Source organism: Larus michahellis, chromosome 13 (genome assembly GCF_964199755.1).
Source record: "Larus michahellis chromosome 13, bLarMic1.1, whole genome shotgun sequence".
In the NCBI taxonomy this organism is placed as follows: Eukaryota; Metazoa; Chordata; class Aves; order Charadriiformes; family Laridae; genus Larus; species Larus michahellis.
This window is the reverse complement of record NC_133908.1, coordinates 9733512-9754198: the sequence shown is the minus strand read 5'-3', so window position 1 is coordinate 9754198 and position 20687 is coordinate 9733512. Positions and strand designations below refer to the sequence as shown.

Sequence of the window (20687 nt, the reverse complement as noted above, 5' to 3'; positions counted from 1 at the left end):
AAGTAGATTCTAGAGCTACTTAGTGAAGGCTGCACATCATTTCAATACTTATTCTGGTTTTTCAAGTCACTTACCTCCACAGAACTCTTGTTCCAAACCAATTATTTAGCTGCATTGCTCAGACTTTTAATTCACTGCTGCATCAATGCGGCTTGGTCTACACCACTATATATTTAAGACTGCTGAAGGGGAAGCTTTTAAAATGAAGGAAGATAGTAAAGAATCAGCTTACCTGATTTATAGGACAATTGAGTTTCTACTCCTTATTGTATTTATGCATAAAGTCTCTAAAACCAGCCAAACTGCATCAGATATATTTTCTTTTGTTAACACACCTGTATCAGTCTATCAGTCTAGCTACTCACATGAAAAGACTCAAACATGAAAGTAAGGAGGGAACTGAAAAAAAAAAAGTAATTAATAAAACTCACAGGAGACTGCTTGCTATCAGCAGTGCTCTTTATCAGGCTCAAGAAAATGCCAATGGGAGCCACAGCTGCAAAACGTTACGTGTTTGCAGCACCTAAACACCATCACTGTTTTTATGATGGGGAACAGAATTTAGCCCCCTTCATACACCAAATGGGATTCTCATCTGATTGCCTGAAACACAAGCTTTCCCCCTTGAGATGCTTCACAGTGCAGAAGCTCTCACTTAAAAGTCTGGGTCCTGTGCTGTGGGAAAAGTGAATGTACACAAACACACACACCCCAACAGATGGAGAGACAGATATACGCAAAAATCTCAATAGGAAGTTGATTTATTCTGCTATTAGGAGATTAATTAAGAGTGTTTACCTGCATGGAGATGGCCAAATCCACTCTGGCCTCTCCCTGAGCAGCGCTCAGGATCCTGCTCAAGGGACTGTGATACACTGAAGGGTGTGGGGGGAGTGATGTCTCTTCCTAGTTTTGCCATAGGTTTCCTAGGTTACTTTGGGCAAATCACTTAACCTTGGTGTTCTTCATGTCAATAAGGAATCCACCCTGCTCAGAGCACTTTGAGATCTACGGACAAAGAACACTCTAAATACTAGGTATTATTTATAGTATTGCCCTATGGATGACAGCCAGCTACAGCCGTTAGAGACAGCAGGGACCTCTGAGCAAGCAGAAAGGCATATATCTGAATGCCAGTATCCTTAGCATCGTAGCTGGCGGCTGTTTTGTCCTAGGAGAACATTTCAGTGGTTTGTGCTACCAGATGAAGTTGCTGTTAGATTCTTCATGTTCCCCAGAGGCAGCTAACGCAGAAATCTGGATTTACCGTAGCAGCTCACTGGTAAAGCAATTCTGACAGCCTGCTCCCAGTGTGGCTTGTACCTGCTCTTTCCAAAGGAGAAAGACTGGCCATGCAGCGATGCTGTAGCAAGTCAACCCTGCATGGACGCACGCATCTCATCTGCACAGACTCCTAGCTGAGGTTTGACCACTTTTACCCTGACCTCCACGTTACTAAGGGTAAGTTTCTGTGGACATGATGTAGTGACGTGCAAAAAGCACCCAAAATAGCTCCAGAATTGGAGGCAAGACTGTGGGCTAGAACACTGCTGAACCTGCTGGGAGGCCACAGTGCTTTGCTCCGGCACCAAGGCTGGTTCCCTCACCTGAGCGCTCCCTCCAGAGCTAGTCTGGGCCCTGCACTCTGCTGTCCTCGCTGCTGCACTTTGTCCTTGAGCTTGCACAGGGCTGAGTAATCCAGACCTTGACGAGAGGGGCTGAAAGAAAGCAAAGACCATCTGATGTGCAAGTATTGATCCCCAAAGTCTTGGGCACATTTGCCCTATTTACACCAACTTACTCTTTTACAATTGTTTTCAAAGGCGTTTAAGCCAAACCTGGATCTTCCCAATGGCACCAAAATCAGAAACTCACATATCAGGCTTTCAGGCTAGAAATATGCATGTGGATTTATTTGCAAATAGTTTCAAATCTTGGAAGGGTGACTTGGTGCAAATACATTTGTAGCATAACATGTCAATGTTCTGTCTTCTCCCCCCAGCATCGCACCATGTAAAACTTTGTGACTAGATTGTGCCAAGAGCCTTAATTCACCGTTTCATCAAAGGACAAGTCTCCCTATTGCTGCCAGTCTCTTTTAGGGTAAACGTTCTGACAGTGAAAGGAAAGAGTCATTCAGAGTAGGAAAAAAGATGAAGCCACTAAAATGCAAATTTTATTCACAGTTGGCATGTTTATAAATATATATATTACATTCTTACAATCTACAGTACATTCTAAATATAGAGGGATTCAATCTAAGTGTTTGTGGGAGGGAGGGTGTGTATTAAACAGAGCAACCTAGATTCAATGACAGAAAGAGACTTAATAATAAAAGGAGGGCAAGGATTGACTCTGGAAAATAAAGGAAAACTTGAAATATAAGCTCGATTTTAGTTAGTGCTTTGGCACTTTGCCACTGGTCACTGGAGAACTGCTTTTGGACCTCATAAAAATGTAGTGGTTTTAGGGTTGGAGGGCACATCGGATTCAAAGGGTAATCACTGAAATCCTATCATATGTACATCCTTATCGGAGGAAAACAAAAGATAATCATCACCTCTAGGAGAAACAAATGTTATCTTCTGAGTTTAGCTGTTCGGGTTTCAATGTTGAATGTGCAGCACTCCTCTGTGATCTGTGAGTGCCCTCTAAACGTGCTGAGCAGGGGCTGAAGAAGCATGAGCAGAAGGAACTGAACAACCTGACCTCTCCCAGGGAAGGGGACAGACAAAGAGGCAGTTGGTGTCTGAGTTCAGCACAAATTACACTTACCCCAGAGAGAGTGGCCAACTTTGGTAAATGACAGCATGTAAAGCAAGTACCGGCGTGGTATCAAGAGTGTCTGTGCTTGGCAAGAGCACATCGTGGAGAAGCGAGTGTGCATGGAAGGGAAGGAGGAAACCACACGCTCCCAAAGCTGACTGATGCTAGTAAGTGCCCTCAGGATACCAGATGGGGAGCACTCCAGGGAAATGGCTGGGAATACAAATTTGAAACAGGACAATCCAATAAAGTGGGCTTTTAAAAATAGCTTGTTCTCTCAAACTTTCCAAAACAGACCTTCCTTTATATGAGTGATATTCTGAGTATAGGTTATATCTTCTCCTATTTTACAAATTAGGAAATACTGAAAATCGGCTGGCAAAGTTATTACCTTGGCATCTACTTAAAAAGAGAGTTTCAGTTTTAACTGTATGTGTGTATCCATTCTCAGTGCTTGGGAGGCAAACATGCTGGTTTGTAAACAGCCCAGTTACTCCTTTTCCACCTCCAGATTCTTTGGAAACTCATGACTTTTCAGCTCTGGGAGCTGCTTTGCTCACACTGTTGGTTTTTGTCAGCTTTAAATTAATGTTCTTGGATGGATATTCTCTGCATGTGGCTTGAATGACATGCTCTCTTCACGGATCTATTTATTCTGAGACCAATTTTTTGCTTTTAACCAAAGCTTGCAATATTGAACAGTAGAGCTGTGCGAACTTTGTAATATCCAAACTGCACTGGAGTTTGTTATATTTATTGATTTCCTGGAAAAGCTCAGAGAATGAGATCGTATTATTTTGCTAAGTTTTTTTTCATGTTACCATGCATCAAAACCCACACACATCTCTCACTTCCATCTCTGAGCACAGAGAAGACTTGAATTTTAAGAGCTGTCCAGGATCTCTGCTCTCCCAGCTGCTTTTGGGTGGCTTCTTGGGGCTCCATTGAGTTATTCTTGTTATCAATACAACATTTTGCCCCACTACCCAAAATTAAAGGCAGAAGGTGAGTGAAAAAACAAACAAACGAACAAACCAAACAAAAAAGTCTTCTGTGTCTCATTACACATTTTCATGTAATCTCTCCATATAGTTTTTAAGTTCTTTGCACTCCCCCAGGTCCATATCCTGGCAGACCCATTTAATGTCATCCTCACTACTCATCAAGATTGAGTTGACAGTTGGACACCCATCATCAGAGGAGATGGTGGTAAAGGTGGTGAATTTAACCCGTTTCCTCTTAGAGGTAGGAGAAGTAGTTGGTTCACTTTTCTGTTCTTTCCCTTCAGTGAATGTGGACTCAGTAGACCTGAAAGATTGTCCATTAATATTTTTGGCGGCATTTGTGTTGAGGAGATATTTGCTCTCTTCATAGTCCACTCCTCTGTCAATGGCTGTGATACGTTCATCTTGTTGGGATGAGAAATTTATGTGATTCTCCAGAAGTTCTGTCCTGTTGCTCAGCCCAACCCAGTCATGAGAGTGGCTCATGCCTTCTTGCTCTTCAAAGGGAACTTGTTTGTTTCTGTACTTTAAAGCAAAAGTGACACAATTGATAAGGAAGACCAGAATTGCCAAGCAAAAGACTCCCAGAAGAGCATACATTCCTATCTCCAGATCACTGAGTCCCCTAGGCGTCTGGACTAGGTCATTCTCTTCCAAGTCTCCATTGTTTCTTGGCAGATCCACCTGTGCAGGGAAGCTCGTGAAGTCTATTGGGATGTTCTGCAGATGACTGTCATCATCCAGGAGGCTTTCTCTGTCTTCTTTTTTACTTAAAATAGACCTTTGGGTGGTGGTTCCTTTGCCTTGCTCTTGGCCCACTGAGGAGCTGTAGTACCGGCCATCGAGGCCAGCTCTTTCCTGCAAAGTGGTTTTCTGACGCCGGTCACTGGCATGATTTTCTAGGTGGACACCAGCACCCCTGTATTTACTGTCACTGATGTTAGGGTTGGCATCACTCTGCCCAAACTTGACTTTAATGCTACCACTTCCAACAGCTAGGATGCTCTTCCTTTTGGATTTCTGGCATGATTCACTGATCACCATTTCTACCTTCACCAGTGTCCCCTGGCCTTCTGCCTCGGCAGCAATCACAGGCCACTTGAATTTGGGGTCATGGTGAATAGAGACGACCTTCTCATCCAGAGACGTAGCTGACAAGGAGAAGTCTTTGGAGTCATAAATATCCAGGGGCATGACAGATCCATCACTGAACTGGATCCAGCAGCTGATGGCTGCTTCCTATAACATATAAAACAAATATACGCGCACTCAGAACAAACATAGAGGGAAATATGTTCTGCCCTGGTTCTATTCCCTCCTCCTCGCAAGATCCATATACCATTTATAACCAGAAAAGAAATAAAAAGGGAAAGCAATAAAATTAATACCTTGCCAAGATGTGAAGAGGAATACTAGTTTAAAACATTCATTGATAATAAGATTTGTTTCCCCAAAGGTGCTTAAAAGAGCTATATCCCCTGGGCTCTGCAGAATCTACTTCAGCACCATAATAAATTGCATGTCAGAAAGCATTACCAGTGACTGAGATCATTTACTGTTGTATATTTAAATGAAAAAAAAAAATTACATTATTTCTAAACCGCTTAAAATACAAAGTCTCCTCTTGTTACACACAACACATGTTAAAAAATACCTAATATAGCAAGGAGGTTCATACATGGCTCCATACCTTCAGTCCTTGATTTTTGTCTCTCAAATTAAATAAGCATTTTATACAAGCAGAGGAAACCAATCAGTTGCTTCTTTAGGAAATGGCTGGGGTAATTTTCATGCTTGTTAGCAATTAAAAGCAAGACAATAATGAAGTTTAATCTCGTGTCACAGCAATGCAGATGGCATACTTCAGAGCGCATGGAGGCTCATGGAATGTAAATGGGTCAGACCTGAGTACTAATTCTGTACTTCCCATATGTAACGGTGCAGCGTTCCTGGGAACCTTGCCTTTTGGCTTCTAGCTTGCAACATTTTAAAGTATTCTTAGATTTCAGAATATATGTGCTTATCCATTTCTGAAAATCAGGTCCTCTAAGGACTCTCAAATGGCTATTGAAAATTGTTGTGCTACCTGAAAAAAACTTGGCATTCACACGTAAATCATTTACAGACAAAATTCAGATTGGTCTCCTGGAATCTAATTCCTGCTTCTGATGGTCTGACTTGCTCCATTCTGTCCGGGATATTTACACCTTATCAGACACTGGAGAATCCACACCAGAAAGGCTCCTGCCTTGATGAGTGGATTCTTTGGTGTCTAAAATGATGTGAGTTCCTGTCTGGTAAGAGTTGGGATCATCCTGTTCTGAGGCAGAGCCTGACAGACAGACAAACACCCAACCAAAAGATTAATAACCGTACTTGCTGAAAGCGTGATTATAAAAGTCTTGTTTCTTTAAATAAGCAGCTTTTCAAACGGATGGTATTTACATTCTAAGTCAATGTATATACAGAGAATAAATATTTATCATTATCTTTTAAATTGTTTCTAGCACATTGCCATTCACCTGTTCAGATCACAGAGAATAAGCCTCCAGTCTTTCGGGATTGTATGGTGCATAATCTACTGGCCTGATTCTGAAATCCTTACAGCTGTAAAGCTCCCCGTGCTTCAATGGGAGATTTGCTTCTGTCTCTATTTCAGGACAGAGCCCTAAGACTTTGCTGACACTGTCATAAATCCCGGCTTTGTGTTTATTAATCTTTGGATGTTTCTTGAAGGCCGCATAGAATTCATGTCATCAACTCTCATCCTCCCACTGTGTTGCTTAAACCTGCATAATCATTTAATAATTTTGCCTCGCTTTGCTTATAGGGATTGTGCTCTGAAAATCACGTACTAAGCAATGGAAGGAATCAGATGCCTTTCAAAACGGAGTCAGTCCTTGAAGGGTGGAGGGCGCACATCTTCCTCCTCGTTTAATGCCGACCCAGTGCTGTTCCCACTGTACCCCTGCCCCCAGAGAGGGGCCCATCTAGACCCCATTTCTGGGAACTGAAAGGTCAGTGCTGGGCAGCATATTGGGACTAAATGCCATCATCCCCAGCTTTTGGGCTGATTTCAAGGTAGTTTTTTTAACTCCCCATGCCAGCAATGGATTAGCCCGCTGGCCTTATTTCTAGCTGCCTGGCGTTGATTTCTTAACTCCTGGAAAACTATGGGAGCCTGATTTTTATCACCCTATAAAGACAGCAGTTCTGCATTATTTCTCATCCTGCATTCCAAGGATAAGACCCTATGATGAATTAAAGCATCTCAACAGTTGGCCAGATTTCAAACGTGCATGCCACAATCATTTACCTTTAAAGCTCAGACAGGTTTAAGTGTTAAGAGCCCAGTGCATCCTTGATGTAAGGCCCAGGCTGATGGATTCGGGTTGGAAAAAAGTTCAAATTTCAAATGTAGACAGAATCACAAGGACAAATATCAAGCAGGGACTGACAAGGACATGGCAAAGTCCAAAAGCCCTTGGTAACTGTTGGTTCCCTAACAGAGGGACTAAGAAGAACAGGGAAACAAAAATAAGTTTCTGAAATCATGAATCCGGAAATGAGTCAATGATGCTGATTCATATTCTAGTAATGAATCAGAATGAAAGGGATGTTCCCCAGCTTCTTAAAATGCTCACAGAAAGTAACTAAAGGAAGTAGAGTTTGGCACTACACAAAACACTTTCTCATTTAAAGATGTGCTTGAAGGGTTGATTTGGTTGCCTGTGGTGGAAGGCTGAACTTGGCAATCAGGTTGGTTATATCTCCTCTGATCTAGTAGGTGCTGGATGGGACAGAAAGGGGGTGTGTGTAAGGGGACTGCTGTTGCTTAATGTGACACATCATTGAGTTGCATGTGCTATTTATGGGATGCAGCCACGACAGATGGAGTATGCCTGTTTGTTGACAGGGGTTGTGTAGACATAGTGCCATTTTTGTGAGACCTTTGTTTTTCTGTTATGGCACTTGGTGGCCTTCAGAAAAAAGTGCCTATAAGGAAAATGTTTTAGTAGCATATTATTAATAAAAATCTGCTTGATTCCATCTGCTTATAATATCAAGTATAGTGAATCAGAGCGGTGTCCTTCCACAACACATGTGGTCAATAGTACCTGCTTTGGAGACTGGAGCAGCTCTTGTGCTACTGCTGTAGCAAAGATGGCCTTGTTGCTTCCTGGACTGAGCTGCAGAGAAAGCGACAACCCAGTCACCAGCTGCACTCCCAGGTCGGTTATTGTCACTTTCTCATCCAGAACTGTCACTGTCTTCTCAGCCAAGATAGCATCCGAAAGAGGGGACAATATCTGAAATGAAAAATCAAAGTTAGCAACAGCCCTTTTGCATATCACCAGGCAAATAGCTACACGGAGCTACTGTAATACAGATAAGCAATATTTATGCTAATGGGTAGAATTACTCTTAGTAGACAGACACTATTAAAATATGATTAAAAAATAGCTAAGTCACATTTTATAACTCTTCTGCAATAATACGGTGCTTATAACATCTTTTAGCCATGTAATTCTAATCAGCTATGCCATTCACCTCTACGCTATGCTAACCGCATCTGTTTCAGACGTATTAACTATTTGAAAATTTAATCTTTATGTTAAATGCAATTATTTTATTAATGATCGTGTTTTTAGGTAGCATACATATAATGCAATCTGTAGATTTATATGAAATCCATAAATAAATGGCATTTATTTCTGTCCTATAGAAAGAAAGCTAATGTATTGCTACAATAAACACTCATGGTACTGGACACAAAACTGACAGAGAAAACTTGTTTTGGTTAAAAAAAATGCGCCTGGAGGTCAGTGCACTGATACATGACATCCAAAGATGTTCATTAGCAAGCAAGTTGAATTTAATGATCTATATAAGGAACAGAGCATTTTGGAAAGCAGTTTGTAAGAGGTATTATTTAAATATAACTTGCTCTCAGCTTTTTTCCCCTTGAATTTTTCTTTTCACAATTTTAGGTGCATTTGTTGGAGCATTGTAAGTCCCAGAGCTTTGGAAAGTCATTCAGAAAACCTTTACAGATTTTGCAAACTCACAGTCTCCAATCCCATTTCTCCAGCCCTGACAACTCGTGTTATCGACAGGTGTGGTTGTTGTTTTCTGGTTTGACAGTTTGGGATGACGAGCATGTTTGGAGAGCTAGATTTTTTTTTCCTGTGCCACTGCTTGTTAACATGTTTTCTACTTTGTAGTACCACTGGATTAATTTTTATTTTTTTTTTCTTCTGGGACCCCATTTTCTCAACCAGTATTTCTCTGCATGGCAGGAAGAATTATATGTGAAATGCTGCCAATGAGACAAGGCATAGGTTTAGGTGAGTTACTTCAGAGTGGGGACACTGAGGCACTTCACCCTTTGCTCTAGCAATGTATAATTGCCAATAATCCCTGGCTTTGAGAAGTTGGGCTGTTTCACCAGCTGCATGCCTTGTGATAGCCCCTATACTGGCTCCAGGTTCAGAAAACCCCTTAGACAAAAATCAGAAACAGCCTCTAAGTATGCAGGTTGGACTAAATTTACTAAAACTGCAATCTACATTACATTACTTCAGGGCACAAGATAAGAAGAGAAAACCATCTCTTCTGTGTCTTCTAGTCCTTGCTGCAATTCTGCTCCCTTCAGAAGATTCACAGCTCAAATTTCTGTTGCTAATGCAAGAAGCTGCTGTACACCTCATCAATACCCCGGTTCCCAAGGTGGTGGGTTAATGGAGGAAAAGCAATAAGTAATTAATTTTCCTTACCTGAATTGTCGTCATTCCAAGCTCCTGCCCAATCAAAATCTGTCCGTCCTGCAGCTTAGCGATCCTTGGCTCCTCCACCTGCATGAAGTCACTCACCAGGTCGGTAATGTCAATCTGCCAGTCCGAACCCAGTAAATAGCTCAGCTGGCCACCAGGATCTGAGGCTTCAGCTACAAACTGCGTGAGGACTCGCACCATCGCATGTTGGTACTGAAGGGCGCAACCTCTTCCCTTACGTTCATCCTCTTCTTCATCATCACTATCCCTGGCTGGTCTGGTAGGACACCAAGAACCAAAAATTAATTGAAACTTGTGCTGGGAGAGCTTGCGACAGCAGAGCTATTGCTGACATAAGACTCAGCCTAGTCGCTGGAACAAGCAGCCTTTGTCCCCTTCCATTGCTCTGCTGAAGCTGTTTCCTTCAGTGCATTTCTGAAATCAGCCAGGTTCCCCCACTTGTATCCTGTTTCCCTTGTTCATAACTGAGACCTCCAGGCTGCCTAGATCTCCATAACAGCTGCTGAAATCACCAACTGTTCTGCTAGCTTTGCTACCTCATTGGCCTCTCCAAATATCTCTCATTATTTTCTACGGTAATTCTTACTTTCAGGACCTTCACACTTTTTTATTTCTGGATCTTCCCATAATCATCTTTGTGTTGCCACGGAAATCTTCTCTGTACCCACATTCCTTTCTGTATGGCATTCAGGTTGAAATCACATCTCCACCAAAATCCCCAACTCTTTGCTGCAATACTAACAGAAACATGGTAATAAATGATGTCTTCATAGGTAGGTGGGAATAGCAAGTACCTACTTTATCAATTTGTTCTTTTGTTTCTCAGGAACACTGACAACAGATACAAACAGTCCAGATCTGCCTAGATCTATCCTCTGTCCTGTCACATGCCATTGACCTGTAGGCATGGACAGTATCTTTAAAGCCCTAGCGCATCAGTGTCCTGACTTTGGGACACTGATCAGTGCCACTGGACAGTGATATGAAACAAGTATGTACTAACTATGACCATTAACAATGAATACATTAACTGGCAGGACCTGTGAACCGGGCCTTGCCAAAGCTGGTCCTTGTCGAGCTGGAAGCTCATCTCCCTGCCGCCTCCTGGCTGATCCTGCCTCACTTGACCAACTGGCTCTTTCCATCTCAGTCACTAGCACTCTATAAAAAGGAAATTGATTTCCAGTGTAGGATCATGCAACCTGCAGTTTCTGCTTCCCTCATAAGTCCAGTGCAGGAGCCTATTGAATAAACGTCTGGTGACCTTCAAATTTACACTGGAATTGCATTAAGGCCAAATAAGCATGTTCAGATCCACTGGCCCTGACAGGTCTTTGGCAAGTGCACAGCCCAGAATGAACATCCTCTGATGAAACCTACCTCTTATTAGAGATGATGGGGACTCTCCAGCCCTTGATCTGATTTAGTTCTGTGTCAGAGACCTCTATCTGCAGCGGGAGACGAGGAACCCAGACTGTCATTTCTAAAGGGGCACTCAGATGCTGGTAAGTAAAATTAACTATCACATTCACTTTGCCTTTCATTTCCTTCCCATTGACAAAGACATAGTCACATCTGTCAGAAACCTGAAAAAAAGGAGAAAAAAAAAAATTAATGAGTCTCTTCACAAATTATAAAGTACACCACATGCTGGGAAAGTGAGTGGGAGGAAGAGAAAAGATATAGGTTTAAACTAGCTCCAAGTTCAGAGGACAACTAGGAATAACAAGAAAGGTGCCTGGCGTGTCCTTAATAGCCTGTACAATTTGGCATCATTTTAACACAGAGGCTTTTTCTGCTATAAACATTTCCAGTACAATCTAAGGTAAAAGAACAGCGTCTTTCTGTCCTTAATTCCCGTCCAACACTAGGAAAGTCCTAGTATAATGGCACCAAGAGAGGATTCTTCTCCTCTCCCCAAAGCTCAGTCAGACTCTACTATCCTCCTCCTCTACTTCGTGTGCAATCCAAGGAATACCACGTACCTGCAGGGAGAAACAGGTAACTGCCTGTATACAGAATTGAGTAGGGGACGAATTACTCTAATCAACTCCAAACTGGGACAAAGAGTTCTTTGGGAGTCCCATTACAGGTGCCGGGGCATGGGGTGGTCACATCAACCAAAAACTTGTCACAGGGAAGAGCTCACTGATGCCCAGTGGTGTTCACTGGGGCCAAACAGCTTGTTCTCTGCTGCAAGCCTGACAAAGGTCTTACACAGTGTTCTGCTCAAGCTAGTCCTGATGTCACTTTATTTACTACCTGCAGCTCTGGACATCAATATTGCTGAGAGTTACTAAATCTCGCTCAAGCGATTTAGCAGCTATTGCAAGGATCTAGGTGAGCTGACAGGACCTGTTCATTACAGCTAGTTAAAATATATGAGTAAATGTACACGTCAAATAATTTATTAACTACCACTTTGCCGTGCTGATGATCTGAAGGAATGATCTATTAAAACCCTGAACTCTTTTCACAATCCATTACCAGGCAGACCGGCTATTCCATTCTGTGGATATATTTAATATTTCTGCCTCCAGAATGCATAGTCCCATCCTCATCTGAATTTAATGCCATTTTCTACTTTTCTGTTTAAATGCTAAATGAATTTAAATCGTATTTAAATATCACCAGCTTTTGTAGGATAATTTGCATTCCTAATATTATTATCTTTAAACAACAACAACCCCCCTTACAGACAGATCCATAGCAAATCCATTTCCATCCTTGCTTGTCTGAGCCTAGGTGACATACCAAAAAAGGTTACCATGACTCTCATGATGCCTCTGTTGCAAGCAACGCCTGTTTTAACGTAAACATCCTATAGCTGCCACTGGTTTCAGCAGGAAACCAAGGAGTTTATTTACAGGCAGAATTCTGGTTTTTGGGATATTCTCATGTTAGCATGTTTTACAGTAGCTCTTAAGGGGTCCTATCAAGATCCAATCTCATGCAACACAGCAAGAAAACCTAGTTGCTGGCAAAAGAGCCTCAAAGCTTGGGAGTACGCAACGCAAGGGAAGGGCCTCGCCGCAGGTAGCTGAGCACAGCCCAGCCCCGGCTCCGGATGGGGCCTGTCACTAATGTGATACCCACTTCATTGGAGCGCTGATCCGAACTGGCCTGGGCTGAGGAAGATGAGATTCTGCAAAACTCCAAGGCACAAGCACATTCGCCTTGTGGGAGCAGTGTGTCTTGGCAGCAGCAAGAGAGCAGAAGTTATTCTGGCATTTCTGCAGAAGGCACACTAATTTAAGTGTGGTATTATCAGGACAAGAACTACATCATACTTACAGCCTGCAACATCTAATAGCCAGCCCAACAGGCGGGAAGTCAGAAGACCTTCAGGCAGTGCCTGGTACCTGTGCTCCTTCTCCCACCCCATGGGCTACCTTGCTTCCGTAAGTGGAATTTGTCTATTCCTTGCTGGCACTGCACTTTTCCCTGTTGCCTTTTTGTATTTTAAGTGCTGTTCTCAAAGCAGACAACTCTCCTATGTGCTAATAAGCTCTGTCTGCTGCCTTCTGCCTTTCCTCTTTTCCCTGGGATGCCAGGAAGAAGAAAAACCGGGCAGAGTCTCAAAGAGCTGATTTCCACCTGAGAGGCAACAGATCAAAGCTGAAGCCAAAGCAGCCCCAAGCAGAACATTCAGCCTGGGAGCTGATTGCCCTGAGGTCCTTCACTTCTCGTAGTGCTCTGCGGGCTGGACCGCACGTGCAAGCGAACAGCCTGAAGACACGGATTTTCTTTAGTAGGGCATGGGGTCAGGGAATGGCTTTCTGTGCGACTCCCTCACCACCTCTGCTTCTAGCCAGCAACACCTCATATTCATGAATCTTAGCTAATTAACACATTAGGCAATTAAATGTTCCCATGAGTGATCAACCTAGGACTGAAACCATCTCCTAGTGATTTAAGGGAACAGGTAAACCTCTGTGCCTTGCAGAAGGAAATCCCAAGTGAGGGCTGTTTCCCAACCAGCGTGGCATCCTCTGCAGAGCAGAGCGCTGAGCCCCAGCAGCCCCGCTCCCCAGCAGACCTCTCCCGCCCCACTGCGTGTCCCCTCCTCTGCACTTGCCATGGGGCTTCTAGCAGGGGACCTGCCAAACATCCTCCACCTGGGTAAGGCTTCCCATCTGAGCAGCGGCTTTTGAAGCACACCTAGATAGCACAGGCGGGATTTTGCTGTTGTTTTTATTAGTCTGTGTGTGTGCGAAGAGCAGTTCAGCACAGAGGGGCTGGAACAAGGCTGGGACTCTCCCAGGCAATAGAGGGAACTGCTGAATTATGCTAGTAAGAGACGGGAATCAGTCTCTCAGATTTTAAATTCACTAATGCTCAAGCAATAGCAAAAAGAAAATTTGGCAGGCAAACAGACCTCAGTTCCAACTTTATCAGGGGTTATTACAGAAAGGAGAGTTAAACTAAGAATCCATCCTAAAACCCCACTATATGAACTGTTAAATAAATACCATGACCTTGTGCTTCCAAGATTATGATTTATAAACCAAACTGATGGTCAGAAAAAGAATAACAAGGCTTGGGATACCCACTTTCTCCTGCTTCCCTTTCTGTGAGTGAAGATAGAAACAACTATGAGCTCATTCAGTTCCCAGCCAGCCCTTCACTGTTTGAATGAATAAGCATCACTGTTCTGCTGCAGTTTGCATGCAGTCCTAACAGAGCAACATCAAAACATGGTGCAAAGTACAGTACATTTTCATAAATCAGGCCAGGACGTTCAGGAACAGGTCATCAATAGAAAGGCAGATGAGCCATGCCCGTGTAACTACAGACACATCCGAACCATTCATCTTCCAGCACAAGAAAAAGACTAAAAAGATGTAGAGAAAGAAGAAAAATCGAGCTTCTCTGTCTCTTTTGAGACTGAGTTTTCTAAGCTGTTTGTTGGAAATGAGTGAAAATTTTGTGAAATGAGTTTGACAGGACTCAGCTGAGCCTCTGTGGGACAAATATGCACACGAGCAAAGACCGGTCAAACGCGGCTCAGCAGCTGGCAGCCTCTGGGCAGTCCCCACGGCTGACACAGGCGGCAGGAGCGACCGCGTCCCCCCTCGCACGGCTGCACGTTCACGTTGATGGGGGCAGCACAGAGAAGCTTCTGCTGCCACTGCCTTTTCTGAGCCCGCATGTCTCCTTTTCAATCTGTAATGGATTTCAATTCTTCAGGCTGTCAAGCAGCTCCTTTTCTTTAGCGCTAATTCATATAAACGGCCTTTAACTACCGACCCTCCTTCCTGTACTGTGGTTCTTGCGTTACACGCCTCGCCACACACAGCAGAAATGGCCGCGGTTCAACTTTATTAAACGCATGAATGGCGCGACTGCACATACCCTCGAATACGTGCGCGTGAGCGTGTGAATGAAAGAGAGTGTCTGTACTAAATCAGCAAACAGCTTCCCGACAGTTATTAAGGGAATTATGAGGTTGCAAAAGCTTTGGTCCCAAAACAGACAGATTTCAGAAAACTCTCAAACACATTATAAAATGCAATAGGAACTACAAGGGGGCTGGGAAAAGGCGGGTGATTCGTGGGGAAAACTGGTTTGTTTTCTTTGCAATATCCGAGGACTCCCACCCATATCTCCTTTTTCCTTTCCTCCTGCCTTTGAGTTTTGATATCTCAGGGATGGCAACTCTCCAGTTTTCAGTAAAGGTGACAAGGGGTCAAGTGAGAAAGAGTAGATTTTCTTTCACTGCTCGTGTACTGCTGGAATACATCTCTCTGTGTTGTAGCCACTGTAATTCAAGGGCATTATAATGCCGTTAAACCCTTCTGGTACCGTGCTCCCTTGCTAAAGCCTTTCTGGGCTTTGTGTCACAGGAGCTTTTCACACAACTACGCTGAGCTGCCTTCCATTAATTAAGGGAGGCTGGACTTAGAGCTCACAAGATGCTCCAGAAATTTGCTCAATGCAGGGGACTTTTATCTCTTGAGGGAACTGGGGTTTGAATGGCTTTTTTGGGGCATGAACTTGGTAGGTTATAAAAGTGCTTTGGGTTTTGGTTGGCTCCTGCAGCTCCACCTCTTTTTCTCATATCGGTGAACAACTAAGACGGCTTCCTCTGAGTCACACGCACACATCTAATCTCCGTGCGCCAGGGCAGCAGAGGGCAGAGGTCCCTTATTGCCAGCACAGCACAGAATTAGGAATTAGATTGCTAAGTGCGCCACGTACATACCAAACACGTGGCGTCTGGCAAGCTGGATGTCGAGTTCAATCATCAGTGCGACAGAATGTGCAGAGTGGAATATTTCCAATGTGCTCAGCATTGCATTTAATTCAAACCCCCAGTCCTATTGTCAGAAACGGGAATAGAGTTAAGTCACCAACCACAAAATTCTCGCTGTAAATATGCATTCCTCAGCTTCACGAGCAGCTCTGTACATTGGGCACCCCAAAACTGTGCCCAAAACTCAGCTGGGTAGCCTTGCAACTGTGAAAGTGATGCTGCTGTGTCACTTTAGCACAGGATTGTTTCCTTGGCAAACAAATATTGACCAGAAAAGGAGTGGGATATTGCTGGTCCAAGGCACTTCTTTTTTACGTTAACTTAAAAAGCCCGTTTGCGCTACTTGAAGAAGTCAGCGCTGTCCTTTAAAACACCCCATATTCTGTATGCTCTTCAGGTGTGATCACAAGCAAGAGAAATTAGTTTTTATTAATTTCTCTTATTTTATTTCACAGTTTTCTAGACTATCTATGGAAGAAAAAGCTAAATTCTTTGAAGCCTTGTAGTAACAGGACTTCAGCCAGTCTGGGAAAAATACGCAAAGAAGCAGTAAGATCCCTCACAAATCGCACGTGTTCCCTCCCACACTGGCCTCCTGCATCCAGCTCACCAGTGAACTTTGTTCCCATCCCTTTCCTAAAAGGATTTTACTGCTTTTCCCATTACCCTTTTGCAGAGGCCGCTATGGTAGATATCAATCTGTGTGTCTGACTATTCCTTTGCTCCCATAAACTTCATGCTAGCTTTGGGCAGAATAGAATCCAAAGATGTAATGGGAGGGAGGGAAGGAAAGGGGAATGTACACCATAACTCCCAGAAGAGGTGCCCAGCATTTCACTGTTAGCTCTCAGAAATAGCTGTAACAGTCTTTCCCCACCTCATTATCATTATTAAATTCCCACGGGATAATGGTAAAACCCTCACAGGAAACTGCTTTTCTGCTACAGTAATTCTGTTGGAATTCTTACAAAGTCACAGCTAATAAGTCTTTGAAAATAAGATGTACCTAGAGCAGTTCTGGTTTAGACATTTCAAGGGTGGCCAATTAGGAAAGTAAGTCTCTGATATTTCCACATAAAATCTGTATTTTGGAAACACCCTGGGACTCTGTCCCCAATCCATGCTTCTGTAAGTGATCCCTCCCCCATACAAGCACTCTCCGTTTGTAATATTCACTTCAAACGCAGCCCTGCCACCTTGGCAAGCTCACGGGATCTCTTCTGATTTAGCACTGCACACATTTTCCTTGGTCTACCAGCATAAATGGCGATATTTAGCAACGTAAGTTATGTTAATGAGCCCTGCCTAAATCATTGCTGCCAGAAGAAGAATGGGGGAGTCTCTTATAACCATTAAAAATGAATGAGGAGGGAAATAAATAAGCAAACGCAGCTCATTTGAGCTATAAAAGACTCCAGAACACAAGCTGTGTACCAAGGTACAAAAGGATGAGGCCATTATTAGCTCTATAAGTCACTTATAAATGGCTCAGGGGAGGCGGAGTCACCTTTAATCACCCACGCTTAACCCGCAGTGTTGGAGTGAGATTCGTTACTGTGATAACTGAATCCAGCCTGAAACTATGCAAGGCAGAGATAAATGGGTATAATGAAGAAGCAGCACAGGGGGTAGATCAGCCCTAAGCTCACTATATGTCTGGAGAAGGGACCTGTCCTAGTCCGGGATGCTGTGAAGACCCTGAGGGTAAGAAATCACTGTCCTCCGATCTGATGGCAGCAGCAGATCTGTTACCCACCCTGGACGCTGCTGGAATTAGGAACAACCACTGAACAGCTGCTCTTGAGGAATAATTAAAGCACCTCCTGTGTTGCTGAGAAAAGAGAGATTGCTTTTTTCCCCCTGAAAGAAACAATAAAGGCAAATGAGTATCACATCAAGTTTAAGGATGCTCTCCCTGTTCCTCAGTTCCTCAGTGACTTGCGCGTTCAGCAGGGCAAACGTCCCAGGCCGGGCTGCTCCACAGCTGCCAAAATGACAAAGACTTGGCTTGAACCCTAGTGATTGGATTCCAGACGTATTTTAAATCTAGCATCACCTTGACAGCTTTCCCCATTTGAGGGGATTTACACCACGTAAGGTCTTCTTCATTTTAAATATTTCAAATTTTGACTCTAAGTATTGAAGTGTCTGCCAAAATCTGAAAATACCCTTTCAAAGTCAGTAAATGATGAACTGCGTTCACAAGGCTTCATACCTCGCCAGGCCTTTGTACCTGCTCCTGTGCTCTGCGCAGAAAGGCTGTGCCTTTTTTAGAGGAGGTGTCAAGCGACACATCTGAACTCTGCAGATTCAGAAAAAACAGAGGGCGCTCTCAACTTTGAAGGTCCACACCTTCAAATCATCCGCACTTTTCTGCAGTGGTTTTCCTCTTATGCATGACACCAAAAAACACTGCTTTTTTACCCAGAGACAAACATCTCCCTTAGTTTCTAAGGGTCTTAAGAGCTTGTTTCCTGCCAGGCATCTCCATAGTGTCATGATGGAAGCACACCTCGCACCACTCCAGAAGTTGTTCAGCAATAAATAGATATTAGCAGAGACCTGTGCAAATAAAAATGTTTTTTACTGCACTAATTCACTTGAAGCACATCATAAGAGCATACTGATTAAGAGAAGTCTGATACCAATTAATTTCCAAGAAATTTTTTAGTTTGTTCTATAGCTTTGTGGCAAACATCAATAGATTATTCCCAGCAAAATATACCTGAGTGAAATATGCAACAGCACATTTTAAAAGGACTTAGAATTCTGGGCAGCCATCCAGTTATAGCTGCAAGTTTAATACTTCCTTTGTGAACGTTATGGATCTGACACGATGTTTGCAGTGTGTTGCAGTTACTAATGGAAAAATCCCCTCATTAAAAGTCTCTCACCAGGAATCACCTTTTGGTTTTTCAAATCAAGATGTGTCAGGTAAGATTTTGGTGGGTTTTTCCCTTCTGTGTTGCTTTTGCACCCGTTCCCACTACCAAGAACAGTCCAATTGTGCAGGGGATTTGCACAGAATCTGTACCTTTCTCAAGGATGGAGTGAGGGAAGAGCAGTTGACCCAAACCATTTGTGGACACATTAGGAAGCCCCTGTACATACTGTCCTTACCCATGGTTTAGCACCTGCCTAAGGGCTACCTGCAGTCTGCAAAAGGCTTCTTCCTTGTCCCCACTGAGCCACCGTGCCCAGGACAGCCAGGAACCACCTGAGGTTGATGAGTTCCCTGTGCTGAGCATCCTTCTACTGTCAGTAGAGCTGCCTGGAGGATGGATGCTTCATTTCAGGAGGGCTTTCAAGACATTTCATTTCTGGGTCATGAAATTTGGTTTCATTTCAATTTCAAATGATTAAAATTATGTAAAAATACTGTAGCATCAAGGAAAAAGTTATTTTAAAATGAAAAATCAAAACATTTCATTTTGGAAATGTCAAAACAAGATGTTTCTTTGACACAACGGGAACCTGCTAGCATCCTTGTCTTCCTTTTTCTGTCAGAGATGAAATTCCAGGGAAAGTAGCATAATTTCATTAAGTTGTTACAGAACTACACATTCTGACAGAATGTATTCTACCGAATTTTCCGCAACAAGCTGTAATCAACTGGGGCCACAAATCAAAACAAAACCATCACAATGAAACACCGCTCAGTTAAAATCCAATCACATGAAATCTGGAGTGAATAGTGCTATTCTCATTTGCAGGAAAGTAAAGGCACAGAACAACCTTTCTGAAAGTCTGGGATTAGTTCCCAACTCCATCGCACACTTCTTAGATGACTGCATGTAATTTATTGAGATCCATTTCCTCAAGGATATTGAAGTGTTAACTCCCACCGAACTCAAGGGGAGCTTGGTGGTTAAATCTCTTTAAGAATCTGGGCTTTAATCTCCCTTTGATGATTTTGTAAAATGAGGATCCTATCCTCTTGTTTTACAGGGATTTTGCAAAGCTTAATCTATAAGAAACAAGGAAGAGCTCAGGTGCTAGGGTTACACAAGTACATCTTTCTGTTGCTTAAAATTTATCTGTAGTTAGAGGGCAATCCTTCACTTTTTCCACTCACACCAGGAAACAGCCGTGGATCACAGCCACACCGAGGGCACGATACACTTCTGCGGGATGTGGCGTCGGGTGGAACTGTGTCCCTGGCAAGCAGGCAATGCAACGAGAAATCAAATGGCTTCATTCACTCCTGCTGTTCTCCACTCTTTTTGCTGCTCTGGCCATCCCTCATTTGCTGTTGGCTAGGCTGCAGTTCCTGCTTTCCAGCTGGAAAAGGAAGGTGGCGACTTCCTGCCCACCTGCTGCTCTTGATATTCAGCGAGCAGCAATCCTGCCAGCACAGGATAAGCAAAAGAACGAAGTGGCTTTGGTGTCTGCTCCTCTAAATCAGCAGGACACGGGAATGTCAGCACTGTCACGCAGGAGAGCTTTAGACAGGCAAGTACTGTCTGACGACTAGCCAGAAAGCTGCTGGACTCAACCCACCACCTCGTGCTTTAGATTTTAGAAGCCACAATTGTTTGTAATGAATGTGACAACACTTTCTTGCTATGTTAATTAAGTTACATCTTCCCATTTCTCTCTTGATCTGGAAACCGCATGCACTCGGTATCACTCACTGCAGTCGTCCAAGCAAACTGGGAGAAGAATGACAAACACGTCCAGTAGCCCAAGCTTTTTATTACTAAACTGAGAATGGCATTTTCCCCCTCCTTCCCGTAAAGCTTAAAGAGGAGTAATGGCAATAGAACAACTTTACTTCACATTTGTGAAAAGAAAGGAGACACACAGGCTGCTTGTTTGTCTCCGGATAATAAATACCTGACTTCCAAGTGAAGCAGAGACGATGAA

At 43.3% G+C, this 20687-nt stretch overlaps 1 protein-coding gene across 3 annotated transcripts in view; it reads right to left on the bottom strand.

Annotated features, from left to right (window-relative positions):
- Window positions 1-1893: 1893 nt before the first annotated feature.
- TMEM132D (transmembrane protein 132D) overlaps window positions 1894-20687 on the bottom strand; it is a 280697-nt gene continuing 261903 nt past the window's right edge. For all 3 annotated transcript variants that reach the window (XM_074606267.1, XM_074606266.1, XM_074606268.1), the window contains exons 6-9: window positions 10946-11151; window positions 9548-9821; window positions 7889-8080; window positions 1894-5009 (exon numbers count right to left, since the gene is read on the bottom strand). In XM_074606267.1, coding sequence (XP_074462368.1) covers window positions 3828-5009; window positions 7889-8080; window positions 9548-9821; window positions 10946-11151 — 1854 coding nt within the window. In that variant the 3' untranslated portion in view covers window positions 1894-3827. The remainder of the gene's footprint in view (window positions 5010-7888; window positions 8081-9547; window positions 9822-10945; window positions 11152-20687) is intronic.